The 26514-nt window shown below is 43.8% G+C and overlaps 1 protein-coding gene across 1 annotated transcript in view; it reads right to left on the reverse strand.

Annotated features, from left to right (window-relative positions):
- Nucleotides 1-25415, reverse strand: part of LOC124594008 (ATP-binding cassette sub-family C member 4-like) — a 181029-nt gene extending 155614 nt beyond the window's left edge. The window contains exons 1-4 of the mRNA XM_047132360.1: nt 25232-25415; nt 9341-9461; nt 9088-9222; nt 2767-2971 (exon numbers count right to left, since the gene is read on the reverse strand). Of these exons, the coding sequence (XP_046988316.1) occupies nt 2767-2971; nt 9088-9222; nt 9341-9461; nt 25232-25415 (645 nt within the window). The remainder of the gene's footprint in view (nt 1-2766; nt 2972-9087; nt 9223-9340; nt 9462-25231) is intronic.
- Between the last annotated feature and the right edge of the window lie 1099 nt (nt 25416-26514).

Here is a 26514-nt window from a genome sequence, read left to right on the forward strand (position 1 = left end):
CAGGGAGACTTGCCACAAGTACACCGCTGCCCTAGTAGTCTGTGGCCAAGGAGGAAGTGGAGCAACATCAGCTAGCGCGGCTGTCAGCGTGAAGTCTGCCTATGAACGAGAAATGGAACACGTTGTCCGCTCTAGCGCCATGGTTAGTAGCCAGCCTGTACTGGAGCTGTAACCGCGACCGCTGAGCTATAACCCAGTCCGGAGCTGTGTGCATCTAGTACAGGTTGTCTGTTTGCCAATTCTCGGTGCCGTGCATGGAGCTCGCATGGTGTTATGGAGTAACTGGTATGGGTGCAACCTGTTAGCCTGTCATTACCTCGCTATCGTGTCCGAATACGAGGCCTGGATGGACGCTGCGTAGTCACCAGCAATGAGTACAACCTCTTACATCCAATAAGAAATGACGAACTGACATTTGTCCAGTAAAACCACCAGTATCTTCGACTCCCCCACTCCCACACTCCGTGCCATTTCAACTCCGTTGCGCGTCATTTTGATTTTACTGCTGTGTGGATTACTTATGTGATGTCCGTTCTGTTCCTGAACATTTTTGTATTTCCATCTTTCATCGATCGGTTGAGATACACTAATTGATCAAAACTACCTGGACACCCCCAAAAACATACGTTTCTTTTATGTTACGTGCATTGTGCTGCCACCTACTGCCAGGTACTCAATATCAGCGACCTCTGTAATCATTAGGCATCGTGAGAGAGCAGAATGGGGCGCTCAGCGCAACTCACGGACTTCGAACATGGTCAAGTGATTGGGTGTCATTTGTCATACGTGTGTACCCAAGATTTCCACACTCCTAAACATCCCTAGGTCCACTGTTTCCGATGTGATAGTGAAGTGGAAACGTGAAGGGACACGTACAGCACAAAAGCGTAAAGGCCGACCGCGTCTGTTGACTGACAGAGACCGCCGACTGTTGAAGAGAGTCCTAATGTGTAATAGGCACACATCTATCCAGACCATCACACAGGAATCCCAAATTGCATCAAGACCCACTACATGTACTATGACAGTTAGGCAGGAGGTGAGAAAACTTGGATTTCATGGTCGAGCGGCTGCTCATAAAATCACGTCGGTAAATGCCAAATGACGCCTCACATGGTGTAAGGAGCATAAACATTGGACGATTGAATAGCGGAAAAACGTTGTGTGGAGTGACGAATCACGGTACACAGTGTGGCGATCCGATGGCAGAGTGTGGGTGTGGTGAATGCCCGGTGAACGTCATCTGCCTGCGTGTGTAGTGCCAACAGTAAAATTCGGAGGCGGTGATGTTGTGGTGCGGTCGTGTTTTTCATGGACGGGGCTTGCATCCCTAGTTATTTTGCGTGGCACTATCACAGCACAGGCCTGCATTGATGTTTTAAGATGCTTCTTGCTTCCCACTGTTGAAGAGCAATACGGGGATGGCGATTGCATCTTTCAACACGATGGAGCACCGGTTCATAATGCACAGCCTGTGGTGCAGTGGTTACAGGACAATAATATCCCGGCGGAGGTTCGAGTCCTCCCTCGGGCATGGGTGTGTGTGTTTGTCCTTAGGATAATTCAAGTTAAGTAGTGTGTAAGCTTAGGGACTGATGACCTTAGCAGTTAAGCCGCATAAGTTTTCACACACATTTGAACATTTTGAACAATAATATCACTGTAATGGACTGGCCTGCACAGAGTCCTGACATGAATCCTATAGAACACCTTTGGGATGTTTTGGAACCCCGATTTCGTTCCAGGCCTCACCGACCGACATCAACACCTCTCCTCAGTGCAGCACTCCGTGAAGAATGGGCTGCCACTCCCAAAGATACCTTCCAGCACCTGATTGAACGTATGCCTGCGAAAGTGGAAGCTGTCATCAAGGCTAAGGGTGGACCAACACCATACTGAATTCCAACATTAGCGATGCAGTGAGCCACGAACTTGTAAGTCATTTTCAGCCAGGTGTCCGGATACCTTGATCACATAGTGTATGTCTTCTGTTACTATACATCTCTTGTGACTATTGTCCAACTACCTATATTTTCTATCTAAATTATGTGATAGTCCATTTCATGGATTTCCATTCCTCTTCATGTGAAGTACCAACTGTGTTACTCGTTACCATAGCATGTAAAGCTTTGAAAACCAATTCACATCATTTCCCAATTCATCGTTATACCTCTTTATTATATTGACTCACCCCTCCTGATGAATTTCTTATACTTCAGCCTATCTTCATCATTACTAAACCAATACTCGAGTCTACATCTGACCTTGAACACGCCAAAAAATCCATTATTTCATTTGGCAAACTCTGACTTTCCGTGAAGTAATCCAACTACGCGTTTTGTTCTTTTCCATGACCGTGTATACCTTCTCCTCTTGTGATATTTGAACTGTATATTTATCATTTCGAGCTGAAATGTATTGAAAAAGTCAACATGCCTAAGAGAAAAGTCAAAAAACCAATTTCGTTCATTAGGTGCACCAGAGTTCAATCCCCATATCAGACATTCTGAAATGAGTTTGTGTACACTACAATAGCCACATCGATACCTCTCTTCGATGTAACAAATGATCCAATGCACGACCCCAAAAACTAATTACGTGAGTGTCTTCGAGAGTGCAAGCTATCACGCAACTGAAGGTGGGTTAAGCCTGTTTTAGCTGTCAGGACGACACATATACTCATGATAAGCTACGATGGTAGTTTCATGTGGATTCTCAGGCACTAATGTTTTGCGATTTCTTTCTATAAAACCGTGCAGTGCTCACCTTCCGGTACAGAAGAGCGCAACAGGCCACCCTGACCCTCATGCCGACATATGTGGTAAGCATGTTGTAGTGATGGTAACAGAACATCTTCAGGAAATTGATCATCACCATCAGACTTGCGTAGATGTAGGCTTGTTCTTCTGTGATAGTGCTGCCTGGATTGAAGTACTGAATAGTGAATCCTAGAAGTAGCGGCTGAGCGACTCTGCAACGGAAACATTAATGACAAAATAAATTCGGTGCAAGGTGTTCAGCTGTGGCGACTATGAATAAATTATGACTGTGTGTTTAAAATTATGTGCTCATTTCTAGAATTTAAATCCTTAGAGTGAGCCTAAATGTCGTTTCCGGAAAGAAGTATCGAACCGTTGACACTAAATTCACAGCTCTTCGAAATATTTTAATCGATGAAAACCACAACAGTTGCGTCAAAACGATTTATTAATCACAACTAGTTTCATGACATTGCAATCACATCTTCAGATGATAAACTGCGGACGTAAAGAAGATTCAAAAATTAGAACTATCTTGAATACGATGTACCTAGTACACACAGTGTTGATCAACAAGTGGAGAATACGGACCTATCGAGACATAGTAGTCTCAAAATCTCCGTAATAGTAAGTTACAGAAGTCCCATATCTTCCTGCACAAAACTGGCGTAATAAAGTACGCAGCTGTTACCAGTAAAATAACCAGAGGAACAGCGGCAGAACATATCAATTGAAACAAATTTTTTAAAATAAGAACCAACATCATGACTATGGAAAGAACACCTACCGCCCCCTTTCCCCTCCCAACCTCAACAGGTTTCCCGAAAACATGCGCTACGTCTTCTCGGGAACAGCACCCAGCGCACTAGTGCAACATACTAGTTGAGTGTCCGGCTTTGCCCAACTGCCTGGTATGTGTTTATTCCAGTCTTCTATTAATCCGGCTCTTCCTTCCCCCTCTCTCTGCCCATCTGCTCCTCCCCCTCTCTCTCTGTTCACCTCCCCCACCCCCACTCTCTGTCCACCATCTCCTTTCACCTCTCTGTCCATCTCTTCCTGCAACATTTTGTCTCCAAGTTGTCATTCCGATCCAAATAGGAGGATGCTAGTTCTTTCTCCCACAGTACTTCTTTCCAGACGGTATGTATAATGAGTACTCAAAAAGAAGAGAGCCAGAGGCATAATTACAGAAACCAGTATCTGTATGTTAGAAATACTGACACTGGCTGTTGACACACTTGTCCCACTGTGACACAAGGCGGTGAAAGGCTGTATCATGAAGTTCCTGGGGCTGCGATGTAACCAGTTCTGCACGTACAGCTGGACTTCGTCGACCGAGGTGAATTGTTTGCCCTCATAGACATTTTAAGTGGACCAAAAATGGCATAATAACAGGGAGAGGGTGGCTGAGAACCTCCAACTTAAATTTCTGCAGGAGTGCCACGACTGTGTTGGCCGTATGAGGCTTTGCACTGTCGTGGAGCAGAATGACCCCACAGTTGAGATTGTCTGGTTATTTTTATTTGAACCCTTGCCAAAGGGTGGACAAGGTTTGTGAGTAACGCTGGGCATTCACTGTTGTCCCGTCCTGCAGGAAGTGAATCAGAGGGGGGCCATCTTGATCAAATAAGAACGTCAGCATAACGTTTCCTGCACTAGTGTGGACGACGACGTCCAGCTGTACGTGCGGAGCTGGTTAACATCGCATCCCAGGGAATTTTATGAGACATCCATTCAGCGCCTTGTATCACAGTGGGACAAGTGTCTCAACAGCCAGGTTCAATACTTCTAACACACGTACTGGTTTCTGTAATTATGCCTCCGGTTCGTTTCTTTTTAAACGCCCCTTATAATAAAATCGTTTTTGGAGTTACGGAGGAGCTTCTCGTCCAAGCTTAGCCCAAGTACACACATGTCACATGTCTTTCACGTATATTTAACGTATTTCATTCGTATTTTCACACATATTTCACCTCTGTCTCTAGCGAATTTCACCCTACAGTTTCGTTTTTTAGCAGCTCGGGGTTTAAGACATCTTATCTCCTCAATAATTTTGCAGGTACGTCCATTGGTGTATGTAGATACTGTCTATAACAAGCGTTACAGATAGAGTTAGTAGCATAGAAGTCATAAATTTAAAGACCATACCTGACGCGGCAGTTTCACTCCATGAACAGCGAAAACGTAGTTAGAATTTAGCTGGAGAAGTGCCAGCGAGAAATAGTTTCGTAAAGGTTTGAAATTGTGCAAAGTTGACAGCAAGTCGCTAAGGGTTCCCATTCTCAAGAACTGAATGAATAGCTGTAGTCTGGCTGTTTGCGCGCCGAGCGATACGCTCCTTTTCCATCCTCCCCCTCCCTCCCCCCCCCTCCACCCCCCAATCTACCCCTTTGGGAGGTATACGGTTCTTTCTCCCCCCACCTCTCCCCCCTGTGATTTCCAGAAAGTAAGTTATATGTGTACCACGTTTGGTCAAATCGATCCATTGGCTTAGGAGGAGTTGAGCAACATACTTAGATACAAACATACATTCACTTTTATGAAATGTATGGAACAGCGAGCTGCGTCCTCGGATGAACGCTTAGCAGCGCATGCACGGAGCAAGAGAAATCGTTATAGCTAGCCAGAGGCCACAACATTTGAAAATGTTCGACAAGCTGCCAGACCACACTGATATATACATACGTAAAAGCACCACAAGGTAATGAACTCCTCCACGAAAATCAACAACCAATATAGCCGGTCTTAACAGCATTACACTTAAAAAATGGCTCTGAGAACTATGGGACTCAACTGCTGAGGTCATTAGTCCCCTAGAACTTAGAACTAGTTAAACCTAACTAACCTAAGGACATCACAAACATCCATGCCCGAGGCAGCATTCGAACCTGCGACCGTAGTGGTCTTGCGGTTCCCGACTGCAGCGCCTTTAACCGCACGGCCACTTCGGCCGGCCATTACACTTAACAAAAATATACATAATACCATTACAAAGTCACACTAGAATCTATATTATATGCCACAGTGTGAAATAGCGCACATCAGTTGTCCAAAGAGGTAACGAATGAAGGCAAACAAAACGCAAAAATTCAGAGGTAAAAGGTCTGATATCTTAAAAAATCATATAGCATTTGTTAGCTTAAAAAATGCAACAACTTCAGAAATTTTTCATAGTGCTTGAACTACAAGGAGGAACCAAAATGAACACACGATAACAGATTTGTATCACAATAACATTACAAACGTCTAACCACTGTAGGTGGATAGAACGAAGCCACGAAATGGAGAGGAAGCCGGTAAGATACTTGTTGTGTCAACAGCTGTGACTCGTGTGCGATCGAGGTGGCGCAGTGGTTAGCACACTGGACTCTCATTCGATAGGACGACGGTTCAATCCCGTCTCCAGCCGTCCTGCTTGAGGTTCTCCGTGATTTCCCTAAATCGTTTCAGGCAAATGCCGGGATGGTTCCTTTGAAAGGGTACGGCTGATTTCCTTCCCTAACCCGAGATTGCGCTCCGTCTGTAATGACCTCGTTGTCGACGGGACGTTAAACACTAACCACCACTTGTGTGCGTTTTGTGTATCCACTCAAAATATGCCAAAAAGGAATGGAGAAGTAACTCTATCTGCCTATTAAGGGTAAATCCGCATATAGTTTTAAGGCATTTCATTATTTTAACTTCTTCTAAAATGTTAAGCAGATGGCCCTTAGCTGCCCTATGTAAATATTTTGGAGTTTCAGGAACGTTTGTAATGCAGTGCCCGTAGCACGTAAATGTGGACTGCGTGCCGTTTTCGAGCTCGCCTCATCAAATAGGTTTTTTTTTAAAATCAACATTAAAACTTCTCCCCGTCTGACCAATGTATTTTACTAAGGCATAGTCAGAAAAACTACTATAAACCTCCACAAGAATGGGTCTGATCCCGATGTATCCTCGTATCTAACGGACATAGCAAGAATTTTTGGTGTGAAAAAGGGTACAATGTTCTTTGCACGCAGGTCTTTGCCATCTACTTCAGACGTTCTACCAAAATCTATGAAAAGTGTGAAGTGTAGTGAATAACTTTTAATTCCCTGTGAAAGGCTTCCTGGCTAAGCCGTACTCTGTGCAGCCTTTGGAGTAACACCCTGAGTGCGGCAATTTTATAAGAGCGGAGGTGATCCTAATCATCGCGGATGACTAAGTCAGTAGTGGTCCTTTCCTTGCAACCATATATAAAATGTAATCGGCATTCCATCCGTTGTAACAACGAGGTCAAAGTAAGGGATTTTTCCCTGGACTACTATCTTGCCTAGTGAACTGAATATACCAGGTGCAGAAATACGAAATCAGAATCTCCTTATAGATGGTGCTAGGCGTCAGTGTAGGGCCCGTGAGACTGCGTCTGCAGTGCCGTCTGCTTCCTGTAACGGCTGACGAATGTCAGCACACAGTAACCCAAGTTCCGTACATCAGTATCTGTTTCAAACTCGTAAACATGTCGAGTTCTGTGTCTGCGATCTACCATTTTCGGACAGCATTGGTTTTCTGTTTTCATTTGAAGAAAACTGCCGCAGAATCCCATCGAATGCTTGTCGAAGTTTTCGGCGAACATGTTCTTGGGAAAACAATGTTTAGAGTGATTCAAAAAATTCAAAAGTGGTGATTTTGACGTGAGAAACGACGAGCGCGGGAAATCACCGAAAAAGTTAAAAAAATATGGTTCAAATGGCTCTGAGCACTATGGGACTTAACATCTGAGGTCATCAGGCCCCTAGATTTAGAACTACTTAAACCTAACGAAACCAAGGACATCACACACATCCATGGCCGAGGCAGGATTCGAACCTATGACCGTAGCAGCAGCGCGGTTCCGGACTGAAGCGCCTAGAACCGCTCTGCCAAAGGGGCCGGCCGAAAAAATTTGACGAAAACAAATTGCACGCCTTATTGGATGAAGATGATGCTCAAACTCAGCAGGGACTCGCGTAACAACTGAATGTGGCGCAGAAAACAGTTTCTCTTCGGTTGAAAACTATGGAAAAGGTACAGAAAGTGAGAAAATGGGTTCTGCGTGAACTGAATGAAAGGCAGCAAGCAGATCGAAAGACCACTTGTGAAATTTTGATCGCCAGATACAAAAGAAAGTCGTCAGTCAACCGAATAGCGTCAAGTGATGAAAAATGGATATATTTTGATAATCCTAAGCGCGTAAATCATGAGTGAATCCAAGCAAATCAGCAAACCAACATTCCAGTCATCAACAGTCAGTCGGCATAAGTGGCCGAACGGTTCTAGGCGCTACAGTCTGGAACCGCGCGACTTCTACGGTCGCAGGTTCGAATCCTGTCTCAGGCATGGATATGTGTAATGTCCTTAGGTTAGTTAGGTTTAAGCAGTTCTAAGTTCTAGGGGACTGATGACCTCAGAAGTTAAGTCCCATAGTGCTCAGAGCCATTTGAACCATCAACAGTCCACTGTTGGTGTTGGGCCCAGGTGAGGCGTAAAGCTTTGTGTCGTGCAGTCATCAAAGCTACACGAGTGGGCCTTCGACTCCGAAAGCCAATTCGATGATGTTTCGTTGAATGGTTCGCACGCTGACAGTTATTGATGGTCCTGCATTGAAATCTGCAGCAATTTGCGGAAGGACTGCACTTCTGTCACGTTGAACGATTCTCTTCAGTCGTCGTTGGTCGAGCTTTTTGCGGCCGCAGCGATGTCGGAGATTTGATGTTTTACCGGAGTCCTGATATTCACGGTACATTCGTGAAATGGTCGTAAGGGAAAATCCCCACTTCATCGCTGTCTCGGAAGTGCTGTGTCCCGTCGCTCGTGCGCCGACCATTACACAACGTTTAAACTCGCTTAAATATTGATTACCTGCCACTGTAGCAGCAATAAGCGACCTAACACTGCGCCAGACAGTTTTTGTCTTATATAGGCGTTGCCGACCGCAGCGCCGTATTCTGCCTGTTTACATATCTATGTATTTGAATACGCATGCCTATATCAGTTTCTTTGTATTCGAGCATCGGCTTCGGACGATTAGAAGCGTAACCATTTAGTTAGCAGTTCCCAACAAACTTTACGCTATTAATACACATGGGGTTTTTCTCTATTAAAAAATCATTCTTTTTAACTATGTTGACCATTAAATCTTAAGACCTGTGAATGTTTCATTACTAATAGAAGTATGTTACCATTATAATTACAAATAATGAAATAGCACGTTCATATACACGAAACAGCAGTAGTAATAGGTGTTTTAGGAAATTCTTTGTCATTAGCTAGAAACATACATGTTATTTAAAATGAATTTTTTGGTCCAAACATTTAGTTATCTTACCTGAGGATCAGAAGGTCAAACAGCTCACATACACCGTAGATGAAATACCGCAACCAGAAAGTTCGAAAAATTGCTCTAGCTAAACTAGGCTTGGTGCCCTTTTCCTTTGCACGAATAAGTTCCTCATCCCATGATCTGAAACCAAGAGTATTCACATAAGTTAAGAAAGAGTTCTGTGGTTACCAGCATGAAGAATCGTCAAACGAATGAGACCCACAGCTGAGTATCTAGCGACATATAAAGAGGAACTTACTTTTGCAACCTGTCTCCCAGTTTATCCGTGGCATCCCTGTCCAGTCTGTCAAACAGATCGTCTTCTGTTAGGTTTCGTTTCCACACAGTTTTCCGCATCCACCTGGGTCGCAATTCAGATACTTTCAAATCAAAGTTTCGTTTAAGAATAGCAACAAACAAATAGTAGCGAATTGAAGAAATCCGAAATTGAGATCTACACTAGATGCAGACAGATGAGATATACACATTCTTCCCTGGAGGTCGTGGTTGGGTAAGGAAGAGCTTCGGTCACAAAATACCACTTACATTGTCTAAACGCATATAACAATGACGACCCCATAGAGAACCGGAGAAGAACCAGGAAAAAAAGAAAGTGTATTGCGCTGACAGGAAGAATAGGACTTCTGGTAATGTGAGTGCAGGATTATCAACGAAACTTCAAATGCACCGACGGAAAAAAAGATAGTGACACCAAGAAATTATAAATGTAGAGTATTGAAATTTCTGGAATACATTTTTCTAGGTAACGTAGTTAAGTGGTTAACGTTGCAAGATAAGGTTATGTAGGCATTAGATAAGCCACTGCAAACGTAAAGTATTGTTACATTAATAATGTTGAATGCAAGCATGCCAACGTACATTTACTTCGTTTTTCAGGTGCCGGATGTCAGTTTGTGCCTGTTGCAGCTGTCGGTGAATACAGGGACAGTTAATGCTATTTGTGGATGACGCTGGAGTTGGCAGCCGATGACATCCAGTATGTGCTCCATTGGAGACATAACTGGTGCACGAGCAGGCCAAGACAATATGTCGACAATGTGCAGAGCATACTGGGCTACAATAGCGGTATACGGGAGAGCGTCAGCCTGTTGGAAAACATACCCTTGAAATGCGTTTCCTGAATGGCAGCAGAGCAGGTCGAATTATTAGATTATACAAATTTGCAGTCAGGATGCGTGGTGTAACCATGAAAGTGCTCCTGCTGTCATACGAGTCGCACTTCAAGTCATAACTCCAGGTGTAGGTCCAGTGAGTCCAGCACATGGACAGGTTGCTTGAAGGCCATCAACTGGCCTCCTCCTAACCAACGGCCATCACTGGCGCCGGGGCAAAACCAACTTTCATTGGATAATACAACAGACCTCCAACCTGCCCTCCAATGAGCTCTGGCTTGACATACTGAAGCCGCAAACGGCTTTGGTTTCGGGACAATCGAATGCACGCTACAAGGTATCGGGCTTGGAGTTCGTTGTGTCCCTGTGGTACCAACTACTGCTCAAGTTTCTGATGCAGACGGAGAACGATGCGCCAGTGCCATACTCCGAAGACGACGGTCTTCCCTCTAGACAGTGTCACGTGCCAGTCCGTAGCCTGGTCTCATAGCGACTGTACATTTTCGTGATCACCACTGCCAACAATCATGTAGAGAGGCTACACTACTGCCATGTATTTCCCTAGCATTGTAGAAGAAACAGTTTCTCTTAGCTGTATTGCACGACCTCGTTTAAACTCAGTGAGGTCTTGATAATGGCGTCTTTGTCGCCTTAAAGGCAACAAGACTAACATCAACTCACCACATCCAGTCTCAAACGTAACTGTTTCTCACGACTTTCATAATGTGTATTTAAAGCAAATTCGATTTTCATTCTCATAGTGCGGCTGGCGCGAAACCTGAACAGACACCACATTCCAGATACAGGACCACACCTAGCAACTTTCGTTTATGTCGCACAACTCCTTCTTGGTGCTGCGATTTTTTTCCGTCAATGTGGAATAGTGTTGGAGCGGTCCCAATCATGAACAAGAAAGCAGAAATGCGGAGGACTACAGTGAACAACATAGCTGCTGATTATCGTAGCCAAAACCCAAACGACGACTCTGCACAGTAGTAAAAGCATACATGCCAACTAGAGCCGCAGATGTGAAAATGATTGAAAAAGGATATACGTAAAGTGATAAAAGAAGCTACTCAGTATATGAAGAGATACGATGATTGGGAACTGTTATTCGATAGTGCGGAAAGGAAGTGAAGAATAAATACACTCCTGGAAATTGAAATAAGAACACCGTGAATTCATTGTCCCAGGAAGGGGAAACTTTATTGACACATTCCTGGGGTCAGATACATCACATGATCACACTGACAGAACCACAGGCACATAGACACAGGCAACAGAGCATGCACAATGTCGGCACTAGTACAGTGTATATCCACCTTTCGCAGCAATGCAGGCTGCTATTCTCCCATGGAGACGATCGTAGAGATGCTGGATGTAGTCCTGTGGAACGGCTTGCCATGCCATTTCCACCTGGCGCCTCAGTTGGACCAGCGTTCGTGCTGGACGTGCAGACCGCGTGAGACGACGCTTATCCAGTCCCAAACATGCTCAATGGGGGACAGATCCGGAGATCTTGCTGGCCAGGGTAGTTGACTTACACCTTCTAGAGCACGTTGGGTGGCACGGGATACATGCGGACGTGCATTGTCCTGTTGGAACAGCAAGTTCCCTTGCCGGTCTAGGAATGGTAGAACGATGGGTTCGATGACGGTTTGGATGTACCGTGCACTATTCAGAGTCCCCTCGACGATCACCAGTGGTGTACGGCCAGTGTAGGAGATCGCTCCCCACGCCATGATGCCGGGTGTTGGCCCTGTGTGCCTCGGTCGTATGCAGTCCTGATTGTGGCGCTCACCTGCACGGCGCCAAACACGCATACGACCATCATTGGCACCAAGGCAGAAGCGACTCTCATCGCTGAAGACGACACGCCTCCATTCGTCCCTCCATTCACGCCTGTCGCGACACCACTGGAGGCGGGCTGCACGATGTTGGGGCGTGAGCGGAAGACGGCCTAACGGTGTGCGGGACCGTAGCCCAGCTTCATGGAGACGGTTGCGAATGGTCCTCGCCGATACCCCAGGAGCAACAGTGTCCCTAATTTGCTGGGAAGTGGCGGTGCGGTCCCCTACGGCACTGCGTAGGATCCTATGGTCCTGGCGTGCATCCGTGAGTCGCTGCGGTCAGGTCCCAGGTCGACGGGCACGTGCACCTTCCGCCGACCACTGGCGACAACATCGATGTACTGTGGAGACCTCACGCCCCGCGTGTTGAGCAATTCGGCGGTACGTCCACCCGGCCTCCCGCATGCCCACTATACGCCCTCGCTCATAGTCCGTCAACTGCACATACGGTTCACGTCCACGCTGTCGCGGCATGCTACCAGTGTTAAAGACTGCGATGGAGCTCCGTATGCCACGGCAAACTGGCTGACACTGACGGCGGCGGTGCACAAATGCTGCGCAGCTAGCGCCATTCGACGGCCAACACCGCGGTTCCTGGTGTGTCCGCTGTGCCGTGCGTGTGATCATTGCTTGTACAGCCCTCTCGCAGTGTCCGGAGCAAGTATGGTGGGTCTGACACACCGGTGTCAATGTGTTCTTTTTTCCATTTCCAGGAGTGTATAAGAGAATATGGTCTGGAGGGAAGGAACGAAAGATTAAAATTATGGTCGATTTTTGCACAGATCACGACTTAAGTGAGATTAATCTTGTCTGTGGCTTATTCAATAACCTATTTCCTCTTTATATGGAAACCATATATGCCTTGAGCTTGATATTAGAAATCATTAGCAACTGCCAGCTGCTCCTAGCACTTGCAGTAACTAACTCGTAACAAATACTACTACCACCAAGGAGACCATGCAACCTTCATTCTTTACTGTACTAACCAAGCCGTGTATCTGAAAACAACTGAGACACACATATCAAAAAAGTTTTGCATCACCTCGGTTCCGAGAGTTCCGGAACCTATACAGAAAACTGGAGTAGGGATCAACATAAACATCATTTCCGCCCATTTTATTGCTCATGAAAACTACACATTGCATGTTATACCACCATACGGCGAGACCTTTAGAGGTGGTGGTCCAGACTGCTGTATACACCGCATGCATTGATGTATGCTTGTGCTCGTCGTGGCATACTATCCACAAGTTCATCAAGGCACTGTTGGTCCAGTCTGTCCCACTCCTCAACGACGATTCGGCGTAGATCCCTCAGAGTGGTCGGTGGGTCACGTCGTCCATAAACAGCCCTTTTCAATCTATCCGGGGCATGTTCGATAGGGTTCATACCCGAAGAACATGCTGGCCACTCCAGTCGAGCGATGTCGTTATCTTGAAGGAAGTCATTGACAAAATGTGCACAACGGAAGCGCGAATTGTCGTCCATGAGGACGAATGCCTCGCCAATATGCTGCCGATATGGTTGCACTATCGGTCGGAGGACGGCATTCACGTATCGTACAGCCGTCATGGCGCCTTAATCGACCACCAGCAGATTTCGTCAGCCACACATAACGCCACACCAAAACATCAGGGTACTTCCACCTTGCTGCACTCGCTGGAAAGTGTGTCTCCGTCGATTGTCTGGTTGAAGGCATATGGGACACTCATCGGAGAAGAGACCGTGATGCAGTCTTGAGCGGTCCATTCGGCATGTTGTTGGGCGCATCTGTACCGCGCTGCAAAGATGGACATCGCCATGGACGTCGGGAGTGAAGTTGCGCAACATGCAGCCTATCGCGCACAGTATTAGTCGTAACACGGTATCCTGTGGATGCACGAAAAGCATTATTCAACATTGTGGCGTTGCTGTCAAGGTTCCTCCTAGCCATTATCCGTAGGTAGCTGTCCTCCACTGCAGTAGTAGCCCTTGGGCGACCTGAGTGAGGCATGTCATCGACAGTTTCTGTCTCTCCGTATCTCCTCCATGTCCGAACAACATCGCTTTGGTTCACTGCGAGGCGCCTGGACACTTACCTTGTTGAGAGCCCTTCCAGGCACAAAGTAACAATGCGGACGCGATCGAACCGCGGTATTGACTGTCTAGGCATGATTGAACTACAGACAGCGCGAGCCGTGTGCCTTTGGAATGAGCGTGTACCTAGTGGAATGACTTGAACTGATCGGCTATCGGACTCCCTCCGACTAATAGGCGCTGCTCATGCATGGTTGTTTACATATTTGGGCGGTTTTATTGACGTCTCTGCACATTCAAAGGGACTGTGTTTTGCTACAATATCCACAGTCAACGTCTATCTTCAGGAGATCTGGGAACCGGGATGACGCGAGACTTTTTTTGATGTGTGTATTTACCATCTCCCTCTGCTCCCCTGGACATATTGAACTAACCCTTGCAAGAGCGCCTCCAAATACAAATCTCAAGCTGCATCAATAGTCGCCCATAGGGAATAGTACGCCCATTACTAGTTTCTAAATACCTCAACATCTTCACATTATGAACTTTAGAAACGTAAACACTTGAGTAAAATACGTGGAACAATGAACAACAAAATAGGATGATTTAAAAAAAAAATAATTAGAAAAACCTGAAGAACGAAAGAAAATTAATTTGATTTTTTTGCAAATAAAGTAATGTAAATGGGACAAAACCAGGGTGAGTAGCACCATCTGCGATGTCAGATAGTGAGCACCATCAGAATATCGTCAATAAAGCGAATTTAGAGGACTGGTAATAGGTAAAAAGGAAGTGTATAACGATGTAAGCTTTGGACAATATATTAGGAAAAACAACGCTTGTGACAACGAGTCATTGGTGGCAGATCCACACCAGAAGCATCAGGAGAGACATCATATCAGCTGCAACCATCTAAAACATACCTGGCTGCCATGGCTGTGTGAGCTACAGCCCAGGAAAATGAAGAGAATGCACAGATTGCATTACTATGCTGAAAGTAGTGTTTTGTTGGAATACTTTCTACTACTCTCTATAATTCTTTATAGTACTCATCTTTCTCATTCTCAGTTGTATCTTCAGTCGGTGCATGGACATTTATGAATGTCATATATCATTGGGGGAAGTGGCAACAAAACGACAATTCACGTTGGTGTGTAGGACATATGAGTCTGGCGATATACCATCTGACTTTCGGAAAAGCATCATCCACACAATTCCGAAGAAGGCAAGAGCTGACAAGTGCGAGAATTATCGCACAATCAGCTTAACAGCTCATGCATCGAAGCTGCTTACAAGAATAATATACAGAAGAATGGAAAAGAAAATTGAGAATGCGCTAGGTGACGATCAATTTGGCTTTAGGAAAAGTAAAGGGACGAGAGAGGCAATTCTGACGTTACGGCTAATAATGGAAGCAAGGCTAAAGAAAAATCAAGACACTTTCATAGGATTTGTCGACCTGGAAAAACCGTCCGACAATATAAAGTGGTGCAAGCTGTTCGAGATTCTGAAAAAAGTAGGGGTAAGCTATAGGGAGAGAAGGGTCATACACAATATGTACAACAACCAAGAGGGAATAATAAGAGTGGACGATCAAGAACGAAGTGCTCGTATTAAGAAGGGTGTAAGACAAGGATGTAGCCTTTCACCCCTACTCTTCAATCTGTACATCGAGGAAGCAATGATGGAAATAAAAGAAAGGTTCAGGAGTGGAATTAAAATACAAGGTGAAAGGATATCAATGATACGATTCGCTGATGACATTGTTATCCTGACTGAAAGTGAAGAAGAATTAAATGATCTGCTGAACGGAATGAACAGTCTAATGAGTACACAGTATGGTTTGAGAGTAAATCGGAGAAAGACGAAGGTAATGAGAAGTAGCAGAAATGAGAACAGTGAGAAACTTAACATCAGGATTGATGGTCATGAAGTCAATGAAGTTAAGGAATTCTGCTACCTAGGCAGTAAAATAACCAATGACGGACGGAGCAAGGAGGACATCAAAAGCAGACTCGCTATGGCAAAAAAGGCATTTCTGGCCAAGAGAAGTCTACTAATATCAAATACCGGCCTTAATTTGAGGAAGAAATTTCTGAGGATGTACGTCTGGAGTACAGCATTCTATGGTAGTGAAACATGGACTGTGGGAAAACCGGAACAGAAGAGAATCGAAGCATTTGAGATGTGGTGCTATAGACGAATGTTGAAAATTAGGTGGACTGATAAGGTAAGGAATGAGGAGGTTCTACGCAGAATCGGAGAGGAAAGGAATATGTGGAAAACACTGATAAGGAGAAGGGACAGGATGATAGGACATCTGCTAAGACATGAGGGAATGACTTCCATGGTACTAGAGGGAGCCGTAGAGGGCAATAACTGTAGAGGAAGACAGAGATTGGAATACGTGAAGCAAATGCAAATAATTGAGGACGTAGGTTGCAAGTGCTACTCTGAGATGAAGAGGTTAGCACAGGAAAGGAATTCGTGGCGGGCCGCATCAAACCAGTCAGTAGACTGATGACGAAAAAAAAAATCGTAATATAAGAATTATCCTATGGGACCTCAATGGAAAAATAGGTACAGAGGATATGTTCATCCCCACAATAGGAAAACATAGCAAGCACTCGACCACAAACGAAAATGGATTAAAAATGAACGACTTTCGCTTCCAAAGAATATGAGAATTTGCTCGACGACGTTCCCTCACAAAGAAATACACAAAGGTTCATGGGGCTCTCCAGGTGGCAAAACAGTAAATCAGATTGACCATGTTATGACAGATTAACGTTGCACTTCATTTGTAAGTGATGTAAGTTCGTACAGAGGAGCTGAAATTGACTCAGATCATTTCCTAGCGGTAGGAAAGATGAAAATAAAAATAATTTGGAATCAACAACCAAAAGCCACACCAAAAAGTAATTTAGACGTCGAACGACTAAAGGAAATGTCTGTTAAAGAAGCCTATGCGACTGAAATAAATAACCGATTTACAGCATTGCAAGAAGCTGGGGAGGAAAATAGTGTCGAGAAGGCTTGGGAAAGAATAAAGACTGTAGTAACAGATGCAGCAGAAAAAACACTGGTCAGGAAAAAGAAAACGAAGAAACAGAAATGTTCAACGAAAAGTGTCAGAGAGCAGTGGAAAAGAGGAAAAAATCCGGGATGCTGTGGCTGCACAATAAGGAGAGTGAAGTCAGGAGAGAGAGACCATGAAGGCGGTTAGAAGAGAAACAGCAAGAGTTCTAGGAACAGAGAAAAGCAAATATCTAACTGGAGTTCTAGAATCTATAGAAATGGAAGGTAGGAATGGAAACTCAAAGAATTTGTTTCAGCATACAAAGAAAAGTAAGAGAGGCTACCAAAAGTGAAAACTTATTCATAAAAGATAAAAATCAAAATATGCTAACACAGCTGGAAGATATCCTAGGAAGATGGAAAGAGTATTTCACAGAAATGTTAAGTTGCAGTGACCCGCACATAACCTTCAATTACCCAATGTCTGAGAGTGACAGCATTAATAATGACAAACGTAGAATCACAGAACAGGAAGTGATCCACACAATTCCAAAGCCGAAAAACAACAAGGCAGCAGGCGAGGACCAGATATCAGCAAAGATGATAAAAGAGGACGGAAGCAAACTACACAAAGAAATTTATAACCTTATCACAATGATATAGAAAACTGAAACACTGCCTGAAGATTGGAAAACTGCAATAATTTGTCCCATACACAAGAAAGGAAACAGAATGGAATGGGGAAATTACAGAGGGATCAGTTTGCTGAACATAACACACGAAATCCTGTCAATGATCGTTCTGGAAAAGCTTAAACCGTACGCAGGAAACATAATTTAAGATTACCAGGTTAGTTTACGAACAAACCATTCCATAACTGATAGTCTGTTTACTATACGACAGACCTTTGAGAAATACTGGGAATTTAACAAAAGCATCCACTGTCTCTTCACTGACTTCCAGGGGCCTATGACAGCATCCACAGAAGTAGCCTCTAAAACACATTACGAGAATTTAGTATACCCAGTAAAATCATTAGATAATACAATTATGCATGGATGGCTCCCAGGTAGCAGTGAAGTTGAGAGGATCTATATCCCCCACCTTTCCAGTTAAAACAGGATTATGACAAGGAGACGTTCTTTCATGTGTCCTCTTCAACCTTGCATTAGAGAAAGTGGTTCGGGAGAGTAATATACATCTATACAATGTTTTCCGATTCGAACACAATGAAGTAAAACTCCTGGCTTATGCAGATGATATAGTGTTGCTGAGTGAAAATGAAGAACTGAAAGACATGAACAGATCTCTCAGGCACAGTGCCAGCCAAATGAGGCTTTTGATTAACTAAGAGGAAACAGAATATATGGAAATAGTCGAGTCATATACCCAAATCCTTACTTTGAAATTGACCAACATTCAAAATTCACAAAAGTTCTTCAGTTTAAGTACCTTGGATCACGTTTCAAGAGTAAAAATATCATAACAATCGATATAAAGCAAAGAATAGCCTCAGGGTCACGATGAATGTACTCACTAAGCAACCCACCAAAAACTAAAGCTGGACGCTTGCAAAGAATGAAAGAGAAAAACTGAATGTTTTCGAAAGAAAGGTAATGAGAAAAATCTGAGGGCCTAAGTTGGAGAATGGTGTATGGAGAATTCGAAAGAACAATGAAATTTGTTAGTCAATGAATCAAGCCACTACCATCTAGAAATTAAAAAGTAGCAGACTGCAATGGGCTGGACATGTGGCTAGAATGGAAAACAACAGAATCACTAAGAAAGCATTTGAAGGCACTGTCCAGGCAACAAGACCATTGGGTCGACCTCTACAGGGTGGAAAGATGACATAGAGAAGGACATCGCAGCATTAGGAATTTCTGCAGGGTGGAAAGAGAATGCAGGTGGTGAAAGGAGATCGTTGATGCAGCTCGTGGTCTACACTGCCTGTGATCGCTGAGGAGAAGAAGAAGAAGAAGAAGAAGTGTTTTGTAAGACAGGAGGGCGATAGTATCTCACAAGAAACATACTCCGCGAAAACGCCAATTTAATTTGTGTATTGTTGTGTATTACTCGACAAAGCATCCGTTATTAGTACGCTTGCACGATGAAGACGGTTCGAGTCTTCATCCAGTCATAAAGACAAATTCTGGGTTGGTTATTTTGAGAAGGGCACGGCCGACTTCCTTCCCCAGCTTTTCGTTATCCGAGCTTGTGCTCCATCTCTACTGGCCGCGCTGTTGACGGGACGTTAGACTCGAAACTTCCTTCCTTCGTTCGGACCGTAACAGGAACGAACTTCGTCACGTGACTAAACGCAGTCAAGTTCCGCTGGTATGCGTCGCTACTCCCAAGCTAAGCATGGAAATCGATCGCAGCAAATGTATTCATGAGCACCGCTTCAGTCATGGACTGTGCGGCTGATCCCGGCGGAGGTTCGAGTCCTCCCTCGGGCATGGGTGTGTGTGTTTGTCCTTAGGATAACTTAGGTTAAGTAGTGTGTAAGCTTAGGGACTGATGACCTTAGCAGTTCAGGCCCATAAGATTTCACACACATTTGAACATTTTTGAACATGAGCACCGCGATGAGCCTCACAGACGAAGGCCTAGAAGCACTCCGTATGTTGAACGTGTCATCTACTTTATCCATGTACACATAAATATGCACACCTGCACAAACATTATACTTTAATATTTTTCCCAGAATTAAAATAAATATAGTTATCATTCCCTGGTCCTTCCCACCAATTTTGGGATGCTTTCTTTGACTGTAAGGAAAATTCTGGAACTGGCTATCCGCTTCCAAATGTCCCCAACTGGGATTCCCTCTGACCCACTTTCAGGCTGCAGTGACATTCGGCTGTGAAACATTCCAGGGTTGTTGGACAACTTCCGCGTGGGATGGGTCATGACAAATTGCCTTGACGAGGGAGCTGGCAACTGGTAGCTTAGGCAAACAGTATTAACAGTCGAAACGTTTTATTAACACTCATGCGACTTCGCAAGTAGATTCTGGGCGGCGGCAGCCGCCATGCATCGTCACAACACATGGTGAGGAAGGTACCTTGATGTGACCAGCTAACTGCCACTGAGCCGTGACGTCGGTGCCCAGGTGTGCTAACTCCGGAGGCTTACGCAGCTACGTTGGTCCCCGTTAAGGGCACACGGCCATTCGTGGATAGACTGCCGTGTTGCTTCCGCGGGAAGCTTGTCTCCCGTGGTAGTCTGGCAACTGAGTGACAGCACGTGGCGTCTGCGCGCACACACCAGCACGGAAGAGTGGGCAGCTGTACCGCTCAAGTCCCATTCCGCTACCCTCCAGGGGAGCAATTTGGTTGCTGTGGCAGTGAACCAAGAAGTGGCTTGCTGGTAAAGAAGTGCCAAGCTCAAGAAGGACTTGACACTCAGAGAAAGTGCGACAGTGCAGTCCGAAACTGGTAGCAGCTGCATGCTGTCCCATTTCCCCTGGCCAACTAACCGAGGGGAGATTCAAGTTACCACCTACTATAATTGTATGAGTGGAATACATATTTGAATAGAACTGTTTAAAAACTGTATACTCTGAGTCGGGGTTCGGTAAAAGGAAGCAATTATTAATTTATTCCGTTGTCACGAATAACACTACCCATTCTAACTCACAAGAACTATCTACTTCAGTTTCACTAAAAGATAAAGTACTTCTGGCAGCAATCAACGCTCCACCATCGACTGTATTTAGTCTATACTTTGCGAACACGTATTAATGTGTCAATAAGTTTAGAGTTGTTAACTGTGTAAAAATAGTGTTAATTATATGCACTTCGTGATATTGCAATATTAATGATATTGAAACACAATACTTTTTGAAATCTATGCCTACAAATGGACTGGGTTTAATAAATAACAAGAAGAAATAGTGCATGCTACCGAATATTAAATGGCGGAAATTTACTGACGTAGAAATAATATTCCTTTCCTGGTCGTGAGCAATTTGAAGCAATTTTGATAGCTTTTCCATGTCATAATACGGAATACTAGAAGCAAGCATAGTGACTACTGAGGGCGTCATCCATCCTTAGATGGTGGTTGTTCTAGCGGACAGAAGTTTATTCCTTTTGTTGTTGATTTCTGAGAACTTCATTTCCCGGGATACCAAAGAGTAGTGAGCTTTTATCGAGCTTTGAAGTCTGCTATGCTATGAAACCATTCTAAATGAAATCATAACCTCACAGAACGCACTCTTATAGACGTCTTATGAAATGATTTATGAGGAAGATGGTGTCGATACTAAAAAGACTCTTTTGACTTAAGAACTCGAATTTATTTATAAGTATATGGAAAGCTATATTAGAAATGATACAAAATGTGGCTGTCGAGTTAATTTCTCACTTGATGTCGCTACCGGAACAGCTGGCAGTGGGTGGTTTACACTCGCCATCGTTCGCTGTGAGAATGCTTCGCTACCCGGACTGGAATCTTTCGCCGACCGAGATGTCATCGCTTACAAGATCTGGCATTGTGGAATCGACCCGAAGACTCAATCTAGACCTAGTTTTGTTTATAGTAATATGACATTTATTTTGTATACTCGTTCCTGTCGTAAAGATAGTAATGATGAGAAAATACATGTACGGATTGAAGGACTTGGTGTACTTGCTGAAAAGTAACTGTAACTGGAGATATTACATTGTACTATAATTATTAATAAAGTGTGATCTTTGACTCCTGTGATTGGGGGCGCCAGCCGAGAACCGCTAGATGTACATCTGGTAATCGGGGGCTCAAGGATGCAACAGTTCGAAAAAATTCGAAAACAGTGCCGCAGTGCCCGCTGAGCGCCTAGCCAGCTGGTGACGCAACACGCATGGCTCGGCGCCAGCCCTGTGCACCAGCAGACGTGCGCTGTCAGTGAGACTACAGCGCGTGTACGCTCTAACGCTCTCCCGCTGGTACGCGCAAAGTCCGTTATCAGTCGCGTTACGCAACCAAGGTCCGCCGCTCTCTATATAAGCGAGCAGTGCACGCCAGCGGAACCATTCCGCTTAATGAGAAGCTTCAGTGATCGAAGTCATTGGTTACAAGCTGTGGAAGGCAAATTGTACATGTCTGTCAGAGATAGGAAAGAATATGGCTGTAAAATATGGGCATCTTTCATAAAATTTGCATACTGTCGATACACCTCATGTTGGCAAGGATTTATTGAGAATTCCTACTTCGTAAAACGCTATTAACATTACCGAGCGAGGTGGCGCAGTGGTTAGCACACTGGACTCGCATTCGGGAGGACGACGGTTCAATCCCGTCTCCGGCCATCCTGATTTAGGTTTTCCGTGATTTCCCTAAATCGCTACAGGCAAATGCCGGGATGGTTCCTTTGAAAGGGCACGGCCGATTTCCTTCCCCATCCTTCCCTCACCCGAGCTTGCGCTCCGTCTCTAATGACCTCGTTGTCGACGGGACGTTAAACACTAAGCTCCTCCTCCTCCGTTATTAACATTTTTCTCATTAATTAAGTACCAGTATCGCTGGAAAGTACATTGACAATTGATAACTGTTAACTGTGTGATTTTACATAGTTATGCAACAACAATAATTGCTAATTACGTTAGGCTTGTAAAATTGTGTGTTTCAGTTGTCTTCGTGAAAATAAGTGTGGAAGAAATATCGTCCCTATTGCAACAATATAATAGTTTGACCGGAGTTACCAATATATATGTGTTGCGTTTGCTTCATTGACCCATTGCACAGTGACTGAGTGTGATGTTCAACGCTCATGATTTCAGTGAATTGTTAAAATCTCACAGCTATTGTTACAATCAATGCCCAAATGAAAATAAACAAAACCCACTGCTAGCTAACCCTCAGTGGTCTCGCATCTAGGAAAGCTCCGAAGTAGGAAGGGAGAAGGTGTCTTGGAGTGACTGAAAGAAGGTAGCAGTATGGCTAAGGAACTAAGTTAAAACTACCAGAAATTTAAGGTAAATGTTGAACTCGCAGTAGAGGAACGACTTCACTAAAATTATTGCCTACAAGTAAAGCCAATATTAACAACATTATTCACATATATAAAACTGCTACTAAAATTAATAATACAAGTTAAAACCACACTAAATATTCGAAAAACACAAAATTGGATAGGTCTTGAAGCCAGCCGCAGAATGACCATATTTACAACGTTGATGAACATGTACAGAAGTTGTTACAAATAGTTTATTGAACGTTTCATTCACTAGCGCCAAAGGTGCACTAAATATTATCATCAGGGTGACCTGTTTACACTATTATACAATTGTCCTGATGTTACTTAATTAAAATTGTGGCAGTATAATGTTTGTAAGATGGTCATTTGAGTAGTGTGGTGATGCAGAGCCGTGGTGAATACAGATGCTTTGGTATTCCGTCTTTCAGCGTGCAATACTTTAATAAAACGAATAATTTTGATACGTATAAAATCGAATATTGTAAGATCAGAATGCAAATTAATCTTAATATATGTCATATATACTCCCAGTGTATATACTCCAAGTGTATGTATGTTAATATGATTAGCTTTGAGTATGGTGAACGAACTGAATTTTGCTACACTGAATTAGGCAGTGGGTCATGTGATCAAGTTTTTAAACAGGCAGCCAGAGGAAACTTGATAGCCTTTTCATCTTCATCGTTTAGCTTGGTAGGAGTGGTTTCTGGTAAGGTTATGTGTCCAGAAAACCACTTTGGTTTAAGTGTTGCTCAAGCCTTGTTGTGATATGTTCCAGTTCAGGACTTAGAGAAGTGTTTTGCGTTCATCAGCTCAGGACTTGGAAAAGTCTTTGTCTCTGGTCAGTACTGGGCGTACAATCTTGTCTGGGCTACTAGTGAGTGCCTATTTCTTCAGTAGTGATTTTGCGCTGATTGACCTTTAACATTTTGTTGCATTTTAAGTGATGTGATACTTGACTCCTTGGCTCAGTTTAGGTTCGTCAGTGATAACGAATGTTCTATTTGCATTGTAAAATCAAATATTTCAGCTATTTATGTTGTGATCAGTAACTACCTAAGTGAGGCCACCACTCTGAACAGAATTCTGTGTCATTTGAATGAATGCATTGTTAATACTAATCGTTTGGTCAAAAATGATTCAAATGGCTCTTAACACTATGGGACTTAACATCTGAGGTCATCAGTCCCCTAAAACTTAGAACTACTTAAACCTAACTAACCTAAGGACATCACACAATTCCAAGCTCGAGGCAGGATTCGAACCTACGACCGTAGCAGTCGCGCGGTTCCAGATTGAAGCGCCTATAACCGCTCGCCCACTGCGGCCGGCAATCGTTTGATCGCGGGTCACATTGCAATTCTACGGGATACTTCCTGAATATTTTCTCTCTTATAATTCGCAGTTATTTATCAACTTGATTATGTGTTTCAGTAATCTGTCTATCCTTAAATAAGGAGTGTCATGATTTATCAACATTGCTATAGGCTTAGAGCAACTGTACAAGACCTAACAGATGCGCCACATCCAGCTTTAAGGTCGTGTATTCGCCCTGTGTTGCTTAGGTAGCAATGAATTAATGCTGATGGTGACTAATTTCTTATCTTTAATGTGTTATCAAGCCCCAGTACAGTCGAAATTCTTTCGTCTAGAACGGGATTAAAACAGCTGTAGCTAGTACTAGTTGCAATTCAGTTGGCTCGTGCAGTGTAGGATAGCATTTTTCACTCATTTCAAGATTTATTTCAGGATTGAGTGTCCCACTATATGTTTCGCCATTTTGACAATAGACAATTAGTATGGGGGCTCTGAGCTTTAGATACTACAGTAGCAGTAACCGTAGCAGTAGCAGCATTGCACTGTTAGGTGAGTGAGCACATGTTGTTGTAGCACTGGGCACACTGTATTCGTGACGCCACAGCATGTTTACAGGGTCTTCGGGCCGCCGCCTTTCTGTGCTGCTGTCCCTGGGAGACGAGTCTTGCTGCAGCACTGTCTTATCAGCAGCCGTCTGTCCACTTCGCCGCCTGTTCATACAGCAGTCGCTCGGCCGCTGGGTCTAAGACGCCATCTGTCTGGTGCAGAATCTTCGCATGGCCGCCTCATTCACGAGACTGCCTGCCCACATTGTAGGCCCCACATGGTCACCACATCCACGTTTCTGCGTGTACGCATCACAGTCATCTCTTCGCCACCAAGTCCAGTCTGCCGCTTGTCCTTTATGTAGTCTCCGTGCTGCAGCATCTCAGCTCCACCGCACCTACACGCCATCATCTGACCATACCACAGCTGTCGCAGAGCCTCCGAGTCGTCGCCGACGACTGGCTGTGCTGCAGCATTCCTTCGCCTGTCCATGCCACAGCATCTCTGTACCCCACTCTCAAGACATCAGGGACTACGATAACACTTAATGTAGAGCAGCAGAGGCAGCGTACAATTTTATTACCAAACGTATATATATAGGATGGACTATTTTAATCCATAATGGGGTATAATGGGGAATGCTTTGAAATGGAGATGAGATATAGCAAAATGTTTCAGATAAAAGTTGTAGGGGCAAAGAGGTCATGCATTGCTAATAATGTCCAAGATCTTGGACGTAATTTTCAAGGTGATTTGGAGGTTAAAGTGATTTTTTAAAATGGTAACCCTAATATTTGATTCAAGATCTGAAAAGAGTGGCTACTTCAATGAAGGCCAAATAAGCAAATAGGTTTTTAGTTGTGGTAGGGATTAATTTAACATAGAGGAGGATACAGCAATATACGATGTTAGATACTGGAAGGGGCATCCTGAGGAATGAGAGGCAAAGGAACTTATTCGGCGACTTGTAAATCAATGATCCATGTTTTATTTATGTATGTTCTGTCTTGCAAATGCCATAATAACCTGCATACACTGTGATGTATTTACTTTTGTCAACAAACACGTTAATTAAAACTTCAGGTTCAGATCTCTGTTTGCTGTATCCAAATTCGATGTCACAAGTACAGGTTTGTATGAAGCAAAACTCAACCTTGGAATGACATTCGATATTACATTTAATTGTTAACGATACATTACCGTTATACACTTCCAAGCTGCATCTAACATTGTATTTTCCTGTATCCCTCCTCTAGTCTAAATTATGCCCTACTATAACTAAACTTTGGTTATTTGACCTTTATTAAATAGCTGTGATCTTGAATAATGGATCAATTTATAAGTAAAATTTACCGCTCTTTTCAAATCTTGAATCAAATATTAGGATTCCCATTTTTAAAAAAATCACTTTAACTTCAAATTACCTTCAAAATTAAGTTCAACGTCAAGGCCATTAAAGATATGTATGATCCTCTTTGTCTTGCAACTTTTACCTAAAATATTTTGCTATATCTCATCTACATCCCGAGTTATGGATAGAAACGTTCCACCCTATATATATATATATATATGTATATACAGGGTGTTACAA

Source organism: Schistocerca americana, chromosome 2, assembly GCF_021461395.2.
Source record: "Schistocerca americana isolate TAMUIC-IGC-003095 chromosome 2, iqSchAmer2.1, whole genome shotgun sequence".
Classification (NCBI taxonomy): domain Eukaryota; kingdom Metazoa; phylum Arthropoda; class Insecta; order Orthoptera; family Acrididae; genus Schistocerca; species Schistocerca americana.